This window comes from Protopterus annectens, chromosome 8.part0 (assembly GCF_019279795.1).
Source record: "Protopterus annectens isolate FY-2018-M chromosome 8.part0, PAN1.0, whole genome shotgun sequence".
NCBI lineage: Eukaryota > Metazoa > Chordata > Ceratodontiformes > Protopteridae > Protopterus > Protopterus annectens.
This window is the reverse complement of record NC_056741.1, coordinates 1,300,804,883-1,300,821,068: the sequence shown is the minus strand read 5'-3', so window position 1 is coordinate 1,300,821,068 and position 16,186 is coordinate 1,300,804,883. Positions and strand designations below refer to the sequence as shown.

Sequence of the window (16,186 nt, the reverse complement as noted above, 5' to 3'; positions counted from 1 at the left end):
TAATTTTGTGTTAGAGAAACTAACATTTTCTCTGTGTGAACACGCTAATCTGGCTGACTGGTAGTTCTTAACATGGAAAACTGTTTCACTGATTTCAGACATGCATGTGTCCCCTCAAATTATGGTATGATTCCAGTTATTCTCATTCTCAGCTTACCCTCCAAAATGTGTTCATCACTAGCAAAAAAAAAAAATCATCCCATGTCTTGAGTCCCAACAACAAAATAACTACCACACTGCAAAAATAAACAAAATATTCAGATATACACATTTGTCATTTATCAGGGAAAATCACTATGATACTGTATAAAGAGCCATGGATTTTTTTATTAAATACCCTTACCGACTAAATTCTACATGAAAAGTATTGCCCACCCTTAAAGAACACACTATTAATCAGAATCGCGCAGTATGATTCAAGAACTTGGGAAAGCCTTACAGAAAGCATCTACAAAGTAAACCCAGTTGCATAGAATATCAGACAAACTACAAAGAGACATCACACTCATATACTTTAGAAAGCTACTAAAAGGACACCTGGCAGACAAATAGGTTCATAGGCTCATACTAGGCTATCTGCTCTAGGGCATTTATAAGCCTAGCCAGAGTATGTTTGGCTTTCGCCACCCATTTTAAATTAATTTTGCTATGCCCTTTTTCGAGGTTAGTATACTGTGCCTCTGTCTAACAGTGACACAGAAGTGATACCCGGGGTAAACCTATGATCTCCCATCCACTCATCAAGATTCCTCTTGAACAGAATCAATGAGGGACTCTGCCTAACCTGGACTGGGATTTTATTCCAGAGTGAAGGGAGCCTCTGGGTTATGAATCTGTCCCTCCAGCATGTCCTATTTATTTCAGTGCTGAGGTTCAAGTCTCTCGGCGTGTAGCTCGATGGGATTGGATTTTTGAGGTGCAGCATGTCCCTTAATTCCGGGTTGGACATGGCTTTATACGTCAGGCACAGGTCACCTCTGAGCAGGCGGTATGCCACTGAGTAAAGCTGGAGTTTCTTTAACCAGGCAGCATATGGCATCTGTTTGAGCCCTTTGATCCTCTTGGTGAGGTACTTTTGGGGTCTTTCCAGCTGCAGCAGGTGTTTGGTAAGGTACATCCCAAAAGGGGCATTGTACTCGATTATGGGCCTGATGAGGGATGAGTAAAGAGGCACGATGACCTCCCCTAATCTAGATGTGAATCCCTTCATGATTAGGTGGGCTATATAAAATGTTTTTCTAACCACTTTGGCCACGTGGTTGTCAAATGAGAGATTGCTGTCAACTTGGGTCCCCAGGTCCCTAATTACTTCTTCTGTACTTAATGGATTACCACCTAATGTGGTAATTTGTGGGCACTTTGTTTTTGCCAAAGGGGATGACTATACACTTTTTGGCGTTTAGCTTGAGGCCATGGCTCTGGCACCAGTTGTCTGTTTCTATGAGGCCCTTTTGAAGGATGCTTGTGTCGGCTGGAGAGTCGATTATGGCGCCCAGTTTGCAGTCATCTACGAACTTGGTCAGCCACAGTCCTTCCGTGTTGGCCTGTACCTCCGAGAAATATATACCAAACAAGAGAGGTCCCAGGACTGAGCCTTGTGGGATGCCACTTGTAACTGGTTTGGAGTCTGACATGGCTCCAGCAATTCTAACCATGTGGGTTCTGTCCTTGAGCCAGTTTGCAACCCATCTAGTGACATAGGGGTTTATATTTAAGCTGGTGAGCTTATCTATAATGCCCGAGTGTGGTATTGTATCGAAGACTTTTGCGAGGTCCAGATAGGCTGTGTGGACCACCTTCCCTTCGTCAATGGCCTTGGTGACTGTTTCAAAGAAGTCAACCAGGTTTAAGAGGCAGGATCTGCCCTTAACAAAGCCGAACTGGGTAGGATCCAGTGTCTGTAGGTCCCCAATATCTTTATTTATGAGGTCCATGATGATCCTTTCCATAGCTTTGCAGACCAAGCTAGTCAGGCTTATGGGGCGATAGTTTCCAGGGTCCGTTGAGGCACCACCTTTGTGGAGAGGGACCACTGTTGCTGTACGCCACTTTTTGGGTACATATCCTGTAGTAAGGCTAAGACTGAACAGTAGTTTTATGTTTGGGTTTAGCTCTTCTTGGAGTTCATGTAGGATGCAGCCTGGGACACCATCTGGTCCCATTGATGCTGTGTTTTTTGCTTTGGAGAGGGCAGCTCCCACCTGAGCATCTGAAATGTCAGGGGGGCAGCACTCTGCTGGGATAGATATTTGCCCTTTTGGTGGGGAGGGGGGGGGAGAAGTTTGCGCTGAACCTGTCAGCTAGGATGTTGGCAATGTCTGTGGGTTTGGTGTATTTTTTGTCAATTTGGACTAATTCTGAGCATATCTGGGAATTCCCACCCAGGTTCCTAACATAACTAAAGAAAGCCTTGTGATTATCCTTAGTGTCCTGTGCAATTTTTCTCTCGAAGCTGGCCTTTGACGATTTTATGAAGTGCCCTTAGTTTTTTGCTAATACTGATCAGAGATGCCTTCCTTTTTTGGGATTTTGCTCTATCATGTAGTAGCTTCCTCCTTCTATTGTATAGTTTGTTTATGGCTGGGGTCCACCAGACAGGTCGTCTGCCTTTGGAGGATTGGGTCTTGGTTTTATTTGGGATTGCATGATCCATGCATTCCTGAAGGTGTTCATAGAATGCATTTATAAAGGATTCTGCGGTCTGGGCGTATTTTCCACAGGCCGGGGCTTTGAAGGATTCCACTTGGTTTTGAGGAGTGTGAAATTTGCTTTAGAGAAGTTTTTCACTGTGGTTTTCTGGGCAGGGGGTGGGGTCGGGATGTGAATATCCAGTGAGATCAGTTTATGGTCTGATCTTACCAGTGAGGGATACACTTCTGGTCTGGAGCATAGAGTCCCCATGTTGGTGATGATCAGGTCCAGTATGTTTTCCCCTCTTGTGGGAGTGGTAACAAGTTGTTCCATAGCATTTGAGTTTATGAATTCTAGGAACCTTTGGGCAAGGGTGTTGGAGCTAGAGTAATGCTCCCAGTCTATGTTTGGGTAATTGAAGTCGCCCAATATAATGGTGTTCGGAGAGACCTTCATATTTTCCAGTGTTCTCAGGAAGTGTAAGTGCAACAGCTTTAGGAATATGGTTTGATCCTTATTCGGCAATGAGCAACCAATAATGCGTAGCTGTAACCATGTAAGATGTGTAAATATACAAAGGAAAGCTATATATTTCTTCTTACATTGTTTACTTCAACAGTTATACGTCAAATTACTAAATGTAATCTAAATTTTATGTTAGTTAGAATGTTGCAACCATACCATTCAACCGGCCTGATTTTCGCAGAATGTCCAGATTTTTCTCTCTTATTTTTGGTCTGTTCATTATAAAGCTTGTGTTTTTTTGGCAGCTTACTCAGGATTGAAGTCACTAAATAGTGACAGACATTTGAGTTTCAGGCTTCATATCCTTCAGAAAATGCTAACTAACAAGAAAACCTGTTAGTATAGCAACTTTCTATGTTTGTAAGAATAATATTTAAACTCTGTCCCTATTTTTGGGCCTTTGTCCCCCCATTATTTCTGGCTTTGTCCAGATTTCTTGTGCTAAGAGGTTGAGAGGTATGGTTGCAACTTATGTCATCTAAGTAGCCACTTACTCCCTAAATATAAATGTAGATTGTAATGTTGCATCTATGCCATGATGTTATAATATAACAAAATACAAATGTAGTTATAACGCTTTAACTGCCACTTGGCCTAGGCCATGGCAGAAAATGGTCCTTAGACCAGTTCACTTAATCCAGTTAACAAAATACAGTAAAACAAATGAAATAAAATGATTTATAATTGTCTGTGCACCAGCATTGCAATACTGTTCAATTAAATGGTAGCGCAATACATTTTTATACATTTTTTGCTCTCCTATGTCTGCCAAACAAGGGAGCATTTGCACTGACTTATTTATTTATTTGTTTGTCTTTCTTGACCAGAAGTCTGACTGGGTAAAACCCATTTTCAACAGAGGTAGGGGGAGAAAAGCTCCTCATTTAATTTACACACCATGCACATTTATAATTGCACGGTAAAAGCATCTATGCATGAGCTTTACATGAGTTTTAAATATTTCTTACATAACATAGCATTTTAACACAAAAAAGAGGGAAATTACCATAACATTTTCTAATTATTGAATAGGAAAAGAAAAATACAATAACAGTTAATATACTTACTGCATGATGGCTGCAGAGAAAAAGAACAAACTGGGGTGTTTCTGAGATTAGTAATAATTTACAGACAAACATGTAGTAGAGGAGAAACAAGTAGTTGGTTGTGGGATGTGAAAGAAGGAAGAAGAGTAAGAGTTTAGGAAATCATACAAGAATGAGTAATAACGTACAAAAGACTGGGAAGCAAAATGACTGCAAGATATGGAGAAAAGTACTCTGGGTAAAGCTACCCAAGTGAGTAGGAAGAACGTATCCATTTATTCATCATCAATGACTGAGAGAACCCAGCCATGGTATAGCTTTCATCCACATAACCATTATTTTATTTTAAGTCCTACCCTTTCCCTGATTATATCCTGGTAATACTGAAGGGGTTGGAGGTGCAATGGGTAATGTAATTGTGGTTATTCACTTCTACTGAAATGATGTCTAAAACATTTCCCCTCATTGTAAGCAGATGCTTCTATTCAAATCTCTGATCTCCACCAGGGTCTGAAATAAAACACATCATCAGAGCTGTAACTAGGTATTCTGATTCGCTATGCCATCCCCTACTTCAAGACTAAAAGAAAAAATAGATCAAAGTTCTTTCTTCTTTTTCAACTGTAACAAACCACTTGCTAAACTTATAGCGGCCTGCTACAGTTTATAACACACACATACACACTGCTTAAGAGCTGCAAAAGCAGTATTGGCATTCACTTCTGAATACCAGTATGGACATGAATATCAGTACTGCACCAATGACAAATCAGCATCAGCTGATCACGTCACCTAACACCTTGCACCCAAGGCCGAAGACACTGCTGATAATGCTCCTTCATTTTTTTTTTTTTTTTTTTTTTTTTAACAACTAGCTCCTCCATTACCCCCAGTGACCTCAGATTCAATGCAGCTGCACTAATAGCTGCAGCCTTCTACATGACAGATACAGCAACATTCTGTAACAAACCTATTTGTATTACAACCTAGTTTGCTACTTGATGACTACCTGTTCAAGTTTATCTGGTAATCCGGGCCATAATGAAAGTGTACTGCTGTTGCTCCACATCCTTTTTTGTAGTCGTTTTTACTTTTTTTTTTTTGCTCACAGGCCATCCATTTTATTTTCAGATCATTAATACATAATAAGCAAATGAAAATACTTGAAACTTGTTTAATCAGAGATGAGCATTTCGATTCACTTGAACTCCTTCAGAACAAAAACATTCATACTGCCAAGAGTTTAAATGCACCTGTACCAAGTCACATGACTATTACGTTGTTCAATAAAGGAATGATGCAACTGTCACATGACTATTATATGATTCACTTACTGAACAAAACCATCAAAAATAACATATAAAAATAAATTTAAATAGAAATAAGAATAAAAACAGAAATAGGTACAGAAATCTACCCAGCTGGCAAAGAGTTTAAATAGCATTTAAATATTAACCATGTCATTAAGATCCGTCTCACTATAAGCATTTAAAAAAAAATTCCATCTAAGTTCCTTAACCTCAATATGGTTATTAAAATTGTCCCCTCTTATGGATAAAATAACATTAGACCCAGCATAACTGGAGATCCAGAGTGACTATGAAGTTATTAATGTGGCTTTTTTACTTTTAAAGTTACCATAGCTCTGCAAGCAGACAGAGTCGACTGCTGCGCAGTAAATGACTTCAACCCCCCCCCAACAAGGACCCAAGCTATTTAAACAGACTGAAAGAAGGATGGACAAGCCAGCCAGACTGACAGAAAGAGAAGCACTCAGACAGACATATATATAGATAATTAATTCTGTTTGTAAAAGCTGCTGCCACTCCCTTAACACCCCTGTTTCTAGCTATTTAAAGCAGAAAGTGTGGGAAGTTAAGGGAGAATCAGCCCCCCCCCCGCCTTATAAATAGAATTACTGCCCAGCAGTCACCACTGTACTTGGTGTTAATCACGGAATCATTTGTTAGCATCTGCCAATTTAAGCAGCAATGCCAAATGATACAGGTACAGAGAATGTGTAGTAAGGTAGTTTCTTTGCGGTTATGGACAAAAAGTTCAGAATGTAGACCCAAACCTTAAATCACACCACTGCTTGTAGTCAATTACTATAAACTATCCTTTTCACATTTACCTAATGTAATCCATTTTAAAATTCCTTGATCCGCTGCTACTGATACCTGCTCAGGAAGGCAGCTAAATATCATCTTTTAATAAAGTTGGAATTGATCACCCGTCTAAGACTAACCCATTTTCCTCTGAGATTTGACATGGAATCATTAATTCTAGTAGTGCACAGGAAATGATTGCTAGGCTTACAGGTCTATAATCATTGGGTCACACTTAAAGATGTGGAATATCAGAGCTCGCTTCCAACTTTCAGAGATGCTGCTCTTTTTAATTATTTAAAGAATACTAACTCCAACGGTTCAAATATTCTGTGTTTTACTTGGGTTGAATGGGATGCTCTTCAGTCCTGTAATAAAGTTTGTACATTTTGCTTCACATAGCAATGATGTCTTCTTTTATAGTTAACAGGGCTTCAGTAGTCTTCCCATCATTTACATGTTTCTTCTGTGAAATTTGTAAACTGTCAGCTGAACTGATTTGAAAAAAAAATTGCCAGTGGTTACTATGAAGGACAAACAAACAGTTTAACATTCATGGGTTCACATTTTTATCTCTTTATCCTGGTTAAAAAATGACTCGCAGCTATCTTTGATTTTATAGCAAGGTATTCCTTGTAGCTACACTTTGATTCATTATTTATTTTTTCTTTTTTAGTTTCCATTGTTTTATGAAGATCATTAGCTGCATGATATTTTTATAGGTTAAATGATGTTTCATAGCAGTTTAGTTTTCTTATTACCCAGTCTGTATTCTGTTCGCACTAGAATACATTCAATAACACATTCATGTAATATCATCACAAAATAAACAAAAATCCATCTATATGGTCATTATTTTAAATAACTCTTTCATGTCTTTCTGAAAAGTATTTTATTAATACACAATTAAAAGCTTCCAGAATTTTGAGGCATTAGTTGTTTTGCTAGTGTGTATATATATATATATATATATATATATATATATATATATATATATATATATAAAACTGTGTATGTGTGTGTGTACATCAGAATTTTAAACACAATAGAATTACAGTCTAGTTATATAGCACATACGCCATAAAACCATAATCCAAATTCATAAAAACATGGGTGCCATAGAAGAGTACACAAATCCCTATCTGATTAAAAAAATACCAATGACAAGCAGCAAGATTGTGAAAGATCCCGTACATGATCCTTAACCACTAAATAAAAATCCAAAAACTGTTTGAAACAAGCACCGAAAAAATGAACCAGTGAAAAAATAGAAAAGTGCTTGACCCAAGACTTCACAATAAGCCCCAAACATAGTCCGAAAATCAATCAAAAACAGTTGAATAGAAACATATCCAAAAAAACTCAGAGTTAAGCGCTTTCATCCCTCCACTAAAACTCAGGGACATCATCAGAACAGTTCTGATGATGTCCCTGAGTTTTAATGGAGGGATGAAAGCGCTTAACTCGAGTTTTTTTGGATATATTTCTATTCACCTGTTTTTGATTGATTTCGGACTGTGTTTGGGGCTTATTGTCAAGTCTTGGATCAAGCAATGATCCTTAACCACTCCATCCCAGCCACTTGCTCCATACGTTAATTAGCCAATTCCCTGTGTGCCATTCACAAACCTACAATAGTGCTTTATGCATTGTTATGCCACAGGACTCAAGTAAAATACAATCAAATAATGTACCAGCCACAGCTGCAGAACACTTCCTCCTCTGCTAGTATTTTCTGATCAACAGACGGTGCTGAACAACGTACTAGCACAGACACAGCATAAAACTCCCTGTACATCTCTGCTGTATGACAGAAGAATCCATGTGGCTAGATCTCTGCCTTTCAAATAAAAACACACTAGATGGCAGTACTTAGTGCGCTTCACGGAAACAGTAAATATTTCTGAATATCCCCATGGTCTTCTGTAATAACTATTAAAGAAAATATTCTCCTTTCACACAGAAGGTGTTCAAACTAGAAGGGAATGGTGTTACTTCACCATAAAGTAAACCATCGTTTTATTTTCAAAGACAGTAATGCCTGCCCGATTATAACAATGCTTTCCTATGCAAGTACCTCATAGTATGCTCTTTCTCTGGTAATAACAACACAGCAGGCCTCTTCTATTCTACATTTTCTAATATTCTGACTTCAGTGAAGCTAATATTTATGCTCTATCTTCCACAGAAAAGAAGCTGCTGCTAACATTCTGCTCATACCTTCAGTTAAATTTTACACCACTAATTTGTCTGTATAGGGTATGTGAGTTACTTCTACTACAAAAGAAAAGATATTGTGAATCTCCACCTGCCAGAAATCAATAATACTGTTATAAAATCTACTTAAATGTTATAATTTATATTACTGTGTCCCTATGTGTAAAAGGCAGTAAAGTTGTATAAAAATAACACAATAGGTTTAAGGATAGATCACTCTTAACAGTAAAGCCAATAACTGCAAGTTTAATTTTGACATTTGCTGCATGATTGTACAAAATACTAAACTTTGCGTGCTTATACACAACATATTGCAAGTGCTACTTAGCAGCTGAACTGCACACTTACTCCTGTTAAGATACAGGCTTGAAGAACAAGATAGCAGAGCACACCCTGGAATATACGCAGGCATTTCATACCACCTACAACAACGCTTAGCATGGCACAAAACCTACACTGATTCTCACTGGAAACACAGCCACTACACAGAAATAAAAATCTGTCATGAAAATAAGATATAGAAAGTGGGTAAATGTTAAAATCCTTATTTTAATTCACCTCCCCTCAAAGATCTGCTGCTATGGCAAGGACCTTATACAGCTGCCAGTGTACATGCATCCTGGGATGGACTGGAGTCCCATCCAGGACTGGTACTACACCTTACATCTGTACCTCGTCAGGACAAACTTCAGCTCCCCCAATGACCTTTAATACACTGAAGGGAGTACTGGAAAATGAGTGAATGAAAAGCAGTGTGCCCACCTATGTAACTTTTTATTATCATACGAAGTGTCCACGATGGAACAGAACATAATATTCTCTGGGAGCACTGTTTCTACATCAGTCATTTTTCTTTTTAAATCAGACTCCTAGCATTAAGCACTATCAAGAGGTCTAGAAAAATACATGGCTCATAATAAATAAATACAGGCATACACTCACACATACCCAAGCATGCAGGATTAACTCATTTTCAGGAATGCAAAAATGAGTTACATTTAACAGATATAAAATAACAATCACAACAGTACTAACCTGGTCACCAAAGGTAATACATTATTTACAAACACAATAGTAACAGCTGATATAAAGTTCAGATACATTCAGAACAGAAAAAAATGTAAAGACATTCATCAAATTACATATTTTCTTTCCTTCCTTTCTTTATCACTTCTACTAGGAACAGTCAATAACTCTACTATCGAATCAAAATTCATGAAGTCATAAACATCAAACCGCAAGTATCACATGATCTTGAAGCGTCTGGCTTTCTCAAAAATAAAATGTTGAACAAAATTTATGCTGTGGAGAGAATTGAGATTCCAGCTGAGGGTGAGGAGGGGCAAAGCTCATCAGAAGGTAAAGAGCAATTAATTCGGTGCTGCAGAAACAGTGGAGGATGATACGTAGATTGCAGGTCCTTATTTAAGCAGTTTTCTTTTTTAAAACAATAATTGTTGTAACAAGTCAGTCAGGGTAGATGGCATATTTTTTAAGTTGGCATTAACTAAATGGACTGAAAGAGGTGCCAGTAACGCCAGACCTTTCCCAAAGTTCACTACTTTTCTTAGCAGGAAGTCTGCTATATTCAGAGAATGGTTCTGTCGCTTTGTTAATTATTGCCAGGTTACTCTAAGCTTGTAATTATAGTTTTGTTACTCTTCTCTAACTCCAAAGTTACAAAGTCATTGCTTATAGTTTTTAGCACAGCTGTAGCTAGCTATCCTGGTGATTTGTAACATTTCGGAGCTCCTCTCAACTTTACACTAAGGAGCAAAAAATGTCCTCTCATACCCAAGGCCTAAAAAAAAAAAAACACTGTCACATACATATGTAAAAAGTGGCTTCTACAGGTTAAATACTAGACAGGGAACTCTGACAGCTTCAGAAAATACAGTAACGTTACTCATTTCTGAATGCAGGTATTGTACTAAAACACTAACAGAGCACTTTGAAAATCAACCCCCTATGAGATCTTACACCCAGAGCTGTTCCCTTTGCACACCCTGGCAATGCCTTTGGTTTTCAGTGTGTTGATTTTCAAACCCCACACACATGCAATTTAAGTGAATACACTAAAATGAGAAATAAAAAGACATTTACTGCTACTGGAGTGTTTTGAAAAACAACTCAACTTTTAACAGATTCATAACCCAGAGGCTTCCCACACTCTGGAACAGGATACCTGTCCATGTTAGGCAGAGCCCCTCACTGACTCTCTTCAAGAGAAATCTGGACGAATGGATGGGTGATCGTAGGTTTACCCCGGGGGTCATCTCTGTGTCACTGCTAGATAGAGGCACAGTAAACTAAATTTAATTTAAATTGTACACTTTTGTATCATTACATGGGGTGGCGAAAGCCACATACACTTTGGCTAGGCTTATAAATGCCCTAGGGCAGATAGCCTAGTACTATACTATGAAACTATGAAACTAAAGTGCTTCAGACCTGACAACGCTGCTAATCACCCCCTATGAGATCTTGCACCCAGAGCTGTTCCCTTTGCCCCACCCTGGCTATGCCTTTGGTTTTCAGTGTGTTGATTTTCAAACCCCACACACATGCAATTTAAGTGAATACACTAAAATGAGAAATAAAAAGACATTTACTGCTACTGGAGTGTTTTGGAAAACAACTCAACTTTTAACAATGACATACACACACCTTGCTATTAACATTACAACAGGCAGTGACAGTAAAAACATGCATCATTCACAGTGTCAGTGTGTGCAGTGAGTACTTTAAAGGGATACTAAGAGCTGAATGTATTAAATTTATTGTATAAATACTTGTAGCAAATAGCAGCAAATGCTGGCAAAGGTTACGTACAGCATGATGTGATAAATATGTGACATTCAGGTCACACACGTGCATGTAATATAACTGTAAATTATGTTACTTACATTTCAGGTACCACTACATGCTGTTAGTAACCACTGCTCATTAATAAATACAACATTCACATTTTATTATAGCAGATATAAATACAATTTATACATATATACAATAAATACTGTTCATGTACGGGTTCTTAAAAGGTTCATCTCTCTTCTTTTAGCTTGTGGTCTCATCCTACACTTCTTTTTTCCTTTGCTGAATTTTTAGGGGTTACCCTAGAAAAGTTATGTCACTTTATTGGGCTGACAAAGTACACAACTGGGGAGAAATTGAATGCAAATTTCAATGTTTAAAGCCTAGCACTATAACCAATATGCTGTAATGTCTTAAATAAAACAGTGCACTATTGTCATGTAACATGCATAAAACCAAAATTCTATTGTAAGAATGTGTGCACTTGCATATCATCCTTACAAGTAAACACTTAAAACTAAAACAAGGACTGAATGGTGTTCTATCACAGGCACAGAGAATAATAGCTGAAGGGGTAAAACCTTAGATGGAATGTGGAAGAAGCTAGCATTAGTCAAAAAGTCAGTGTTTACATTAAAAAAGTAGACTGTTTCCCTTACTTGATATAGTCTCCATTTTTATCAGTTTTCTTGCCAAAAGCCACAGGTGAGTAAACACGGTAGAACTGGTGAAAAAAGGCACTAGCAGACAGCCACTGCCAATTTCCAGCATTCAAAGACACATCTGCATCAAGGAGTAGTTCTTCAAAGACCTACAGAAAGACAAGAGTTCATAGATCTTGAGGAAAAAATATACAACAGGCAATGTTAAAATGACCCAATATATTAGTTAGTTACTTATATCAATTTTACCACAAATTACAAATAAGTTTGGAAGATATATATTCTTCTCAGACAAAACCTGTCTGCCAAAGGAAAATGCATAATTTCCTTGTGATCAGAGTATGCAGATATGAATGGATAGTAATCAAACATAGATCTCTAACTTTGAGCCCATCACCTTAACCACCACGCTATGCCTCTTCTATGTAATAAGAGTACTATTAAGGTACTATAATCTGGTATTCTGCTGTGGCTAAGAAGCCAGTCAGTTCAAGTACAAAACATGGCTGTCTGTGCCTAATAAACTCTGAGGCACAAGACGCCAGACTTGATCATTGGCAGCACTTCCATCTGCAATCATTAACAGTATTCCTTTGAAAGATGGGGCACTGGGAAACCCCATTCCTGCTTTCCATAACACAACTGGAAGAAGCATATGAACAGTGGTTTCCAGGGAAGAAAGGACTCAAGTGAACAATTAAATGAACATGGAACAGTCTACCTTATAAGTTTAAACACAACTCAAAAGTTAAAAAATCTGTACTTCTCTTAAACATCCCCTGAACTGAGAGGTTAAATGACAGAAACCTGTACTACAGCTGCCACAAAGCATAACAGCAGGCATAGTGTCAGTGCAGTGGTGCAACAGGTAGCACACTTGCCTTTCATACTGGAAGACCAGGAGGCTGTGGGTTCTATTCCCACTACAGGTGATTGGATTTCTGACACTGGAGTGTAGCATTAGGGGATACTGCACTTCTGCGTATACTGTCCTTCAGATATCCCATGTGCTGACCTGGTGGTAATTCAGGGGGATGTAAAAGATCCCATGTCACCTATCAAAAATGGTAGGCCAAATTTCCCCTAATAGTATAAATACCACCTCGGGTCTCCCCTGAAATGTGTCCACTAGCTTAGTGGGACTAACTCAGTATCTATGATAAATAAAAACAAACCAGGCACCCAAGGAGGCAGGAGGAAATAAGCCACGAATCTAGTAGTGGAAGCAATAACCAGTTTATTAATACATAAATGCCACACAATTCCCTGCATTTTCATCCACCGGACTTCATCAGATGTAAAAGTAAATGAATGAATATCAAGCTGTAGCAACCTTTATACCCCTCCCAAAAGTTTAATTGGATAATAATAGTTTAATTAAAATCTTGAGTCACTTCAATATCACAAGTCCATAGTGGCCATAGAACATAATGCCTCCACACAAACTAAAAATGAAACGTACTATTTGTATCCATACAAAATTTTATGTATAAAAAATGTTTATATACTAAACATAGCTTATTTTAAAAAATACTAAAAATGATGTGCAAATATGCTAAATATAAATAATGTTAAAATTTATAAGAGTCTTATAAATTCTTTAAATGAGTTAATATGAAATCAATAATCCATAATAAACCTACCAAAGTGAAGGAATATTTCTAGAAAATATGTGAAAAAATGGTTAAAATAATTATATAATAATTCACGTTAAAAACAAGTGAATATAAAAAGAGAAGTATTCTGGCAGTTGTTGTTGGAAGCCAACAGATTCCCAGGGCTCAACGAACATAATTCCATTACCCCCATTTTGAAAATGAGGGCAGCAAAATTATAAAGAAATGTGCATATTTTTTCTGCATTTTATCCACCTTATATATATATATATATATATATATATATATATATATATATATATATATATATTTTTTTTTTTTTTTTAGTAGGATTTGCACTGGGTGTGACGAGGATGGACAGGATTAGGAATAAGTATATTAGAGGATCAGCCCAGGTTGGAAGGTTTGGAGACAAAGCCAGAGAGGCAAGATTACATTGGTTTGGACATGTGCTGAGGAGGGATGCAGAGTATATTGGGAAAAAGATGCTAAGGATGAAGCTGCCAGGTAACAGGAAAAGAGGGAGTCCTAAGATAAGGTTTATGGATGTGGTGAGAGAGGACATGTAGGTGGTTGGTGTGACAGAGCAAGATGCAGAGGACAGTAAGAAATGGAAAAGTACAGTTGCGTACACTTACCATAAATGTAGAGTAGATGTTCGAGTGTCTTCACTGTTGCAGTCATCACTGTAGGGTTCTTCCTGCCGGCAGGCAGCCCTCGGTCGGCCAGAATCCCAAAGTCTGGGTCTGGCATCGGCTGTTCAGTCATGCTCCCTGACGTCAGAGCGCCAGCAGTACAAAGCTGCCAGCCGACGCCATGTTCTTCAGTTTTTCTTGCCCCAGATGCCAGGTACCCAAAAGTGAAGGCTAACAGTAAAACAAAAATGTAACATACAACAAACCCCATACCCTGTAGCAAATACACCTCAGAAGACGGGTGAAGTAGGAAACCACAGTAATAAAAGCATAAGAGGGGACAGGAGGGTGGGTAACCCAGACTGCAACAGTGAAGACACTCGAACATCTACATTTATGGTAAGTGTACACAACTGTACTATATCCATTGTGTTTCACTGTTGCAGTCATCACTGTAGGGTTGAATTCCAAAGCTGAGAAAAAGGGTGGTGGTTATAGAGTAGAAGGGGCGGCTAGAAGGCCCTGCAAGACTGCAGAAGCAAAGCCTGCCCTAGACTTAGAATAAAGAGGGAGATTATAGTGTTTAGAGAAAGTATGCACTGAACTCCAATTTGCAGCTTCCAAAATGTCTTTGGTAGGTACTCCCCCTGAGAAAGGCAGCTGAAGTAGCAGCAGCTCTGGTAGAGTGAGTCCTAATTTTTCCTGGGATTTGCTTTCCATGATGAGAGTAACAAAATCTGATTCCATGAGCAATCCATTTAGAAATGGTCTGTTTTGAAATAGCTTTGCCTTGGGAATTTGCTGCATAAGAAACAAACAATTGGTTAGTTTTCCTGATATCCTTGGTCCTGTCCAGGTAAAAACGAAGCTGCCTATGCACGTCCAAGGAATGCAAGATCCTTTCCCCCTTACTTTGTGGATTAGTGAAAAAAGTTGGCAGGTGAATAGTTTAGTTTAAAGCCACTTTACAAACCACTTTAGGCATGAAAGTAGGATTAGTCCTTAAAGAGAACCTGTCTTAATGAAAAATAATATAAGGTTCCACAGCCATGAGTGCTTGTAACTCCGAGACTCTTCTGGCTGAAGTCAAAGCCAGTAGGATAGCTGTCTTCCATGATAAATACTTAATATCAGATGTGGCATCAGGCTCAAAAGGAGGCAGAGTAAGTTTTTCCAGAACATAGTTGACGTCCCAGGCAGGTATGGGTGGTGTCCTAGGGGGCTTTAAATTCTTTGCTCCTCTGAGATATTGTTTCAGAAGTGGATGCGAAAAGATTGGAGGATCTGTATTGTAATGTGCAGAGATAGCTGAGGCATGTATTTTTATGGAGGAGAAGGATAAACCCTTATGTAACGTATCTGTCAGGTAATGTAAAATCAATGGGATATTAGGTATGAGAGGATCCGAATCCTGAGCATGCATCCGGGTGCAAAATCTCTTCCATTTACCTTCATAAGATTTTCTAGTGCTAGGCCGTCTGGCTTCTAAGATGACATCCATGACCTGTTTGGGAAGGGTAGGATAAATCATAGACCCTGGATATGCCAGGCTGAGAGTTTTGATATGAGAGTGCAGAACCTGGCCCTGGTGTTGCGACAAAAGATTTGGAATCTGAGGTAGAATCCAAGGAGGCTCCTGGGATAGATTCATCAGTGTTGAGTACCAAAACTGACGAGGCCAATTTGGGGCCAGTAAAATCATCTTGGGTTTGTCCTGCTTTATCTTTAATAACACCCGTGGAAGAAGAGGTAGAGGAGGAAAGGCATACCCCGAGAGGTTCTTCCAACTGAATGAGAGAGCATCAATATCCATGCTAGTTTGTGATATGTCCTTGTGCAAAAAATCTGTAGCTGGTAGTTGAGGGGGGATGCAAATAGATCTATGTCTGGGCAGCCCCAGGCTTCTGTAATCATCTTGAATATTTGGGTGTC

General features: G+C 38.6%; 1 protein-coding gene across 2 annotated transcripts in view; it reads right to left on the bottom strand.

Moving 5' to 3' along the window:
* Nucleotides 1-16,186, bottom strand: part of LOC122809369 (cryptochrome-2-like) — a 321,493-nt gene that overhangs the window by 56,745 nt on the left and 248,562 nt on the right. For both annotated transcript variants that reach the window (XM_044080815.1, XM_044080813.1), the window contains exon 9: nt 12,001-12,152. In XM_044080815.1, coding sequence (XP_043936750.1) covers nt 12,001-12,152 — 152 coding nt within the window. The remainder of the gene's footprint in view (nt 1-12,000; nt 12,153-16,186) is intronic.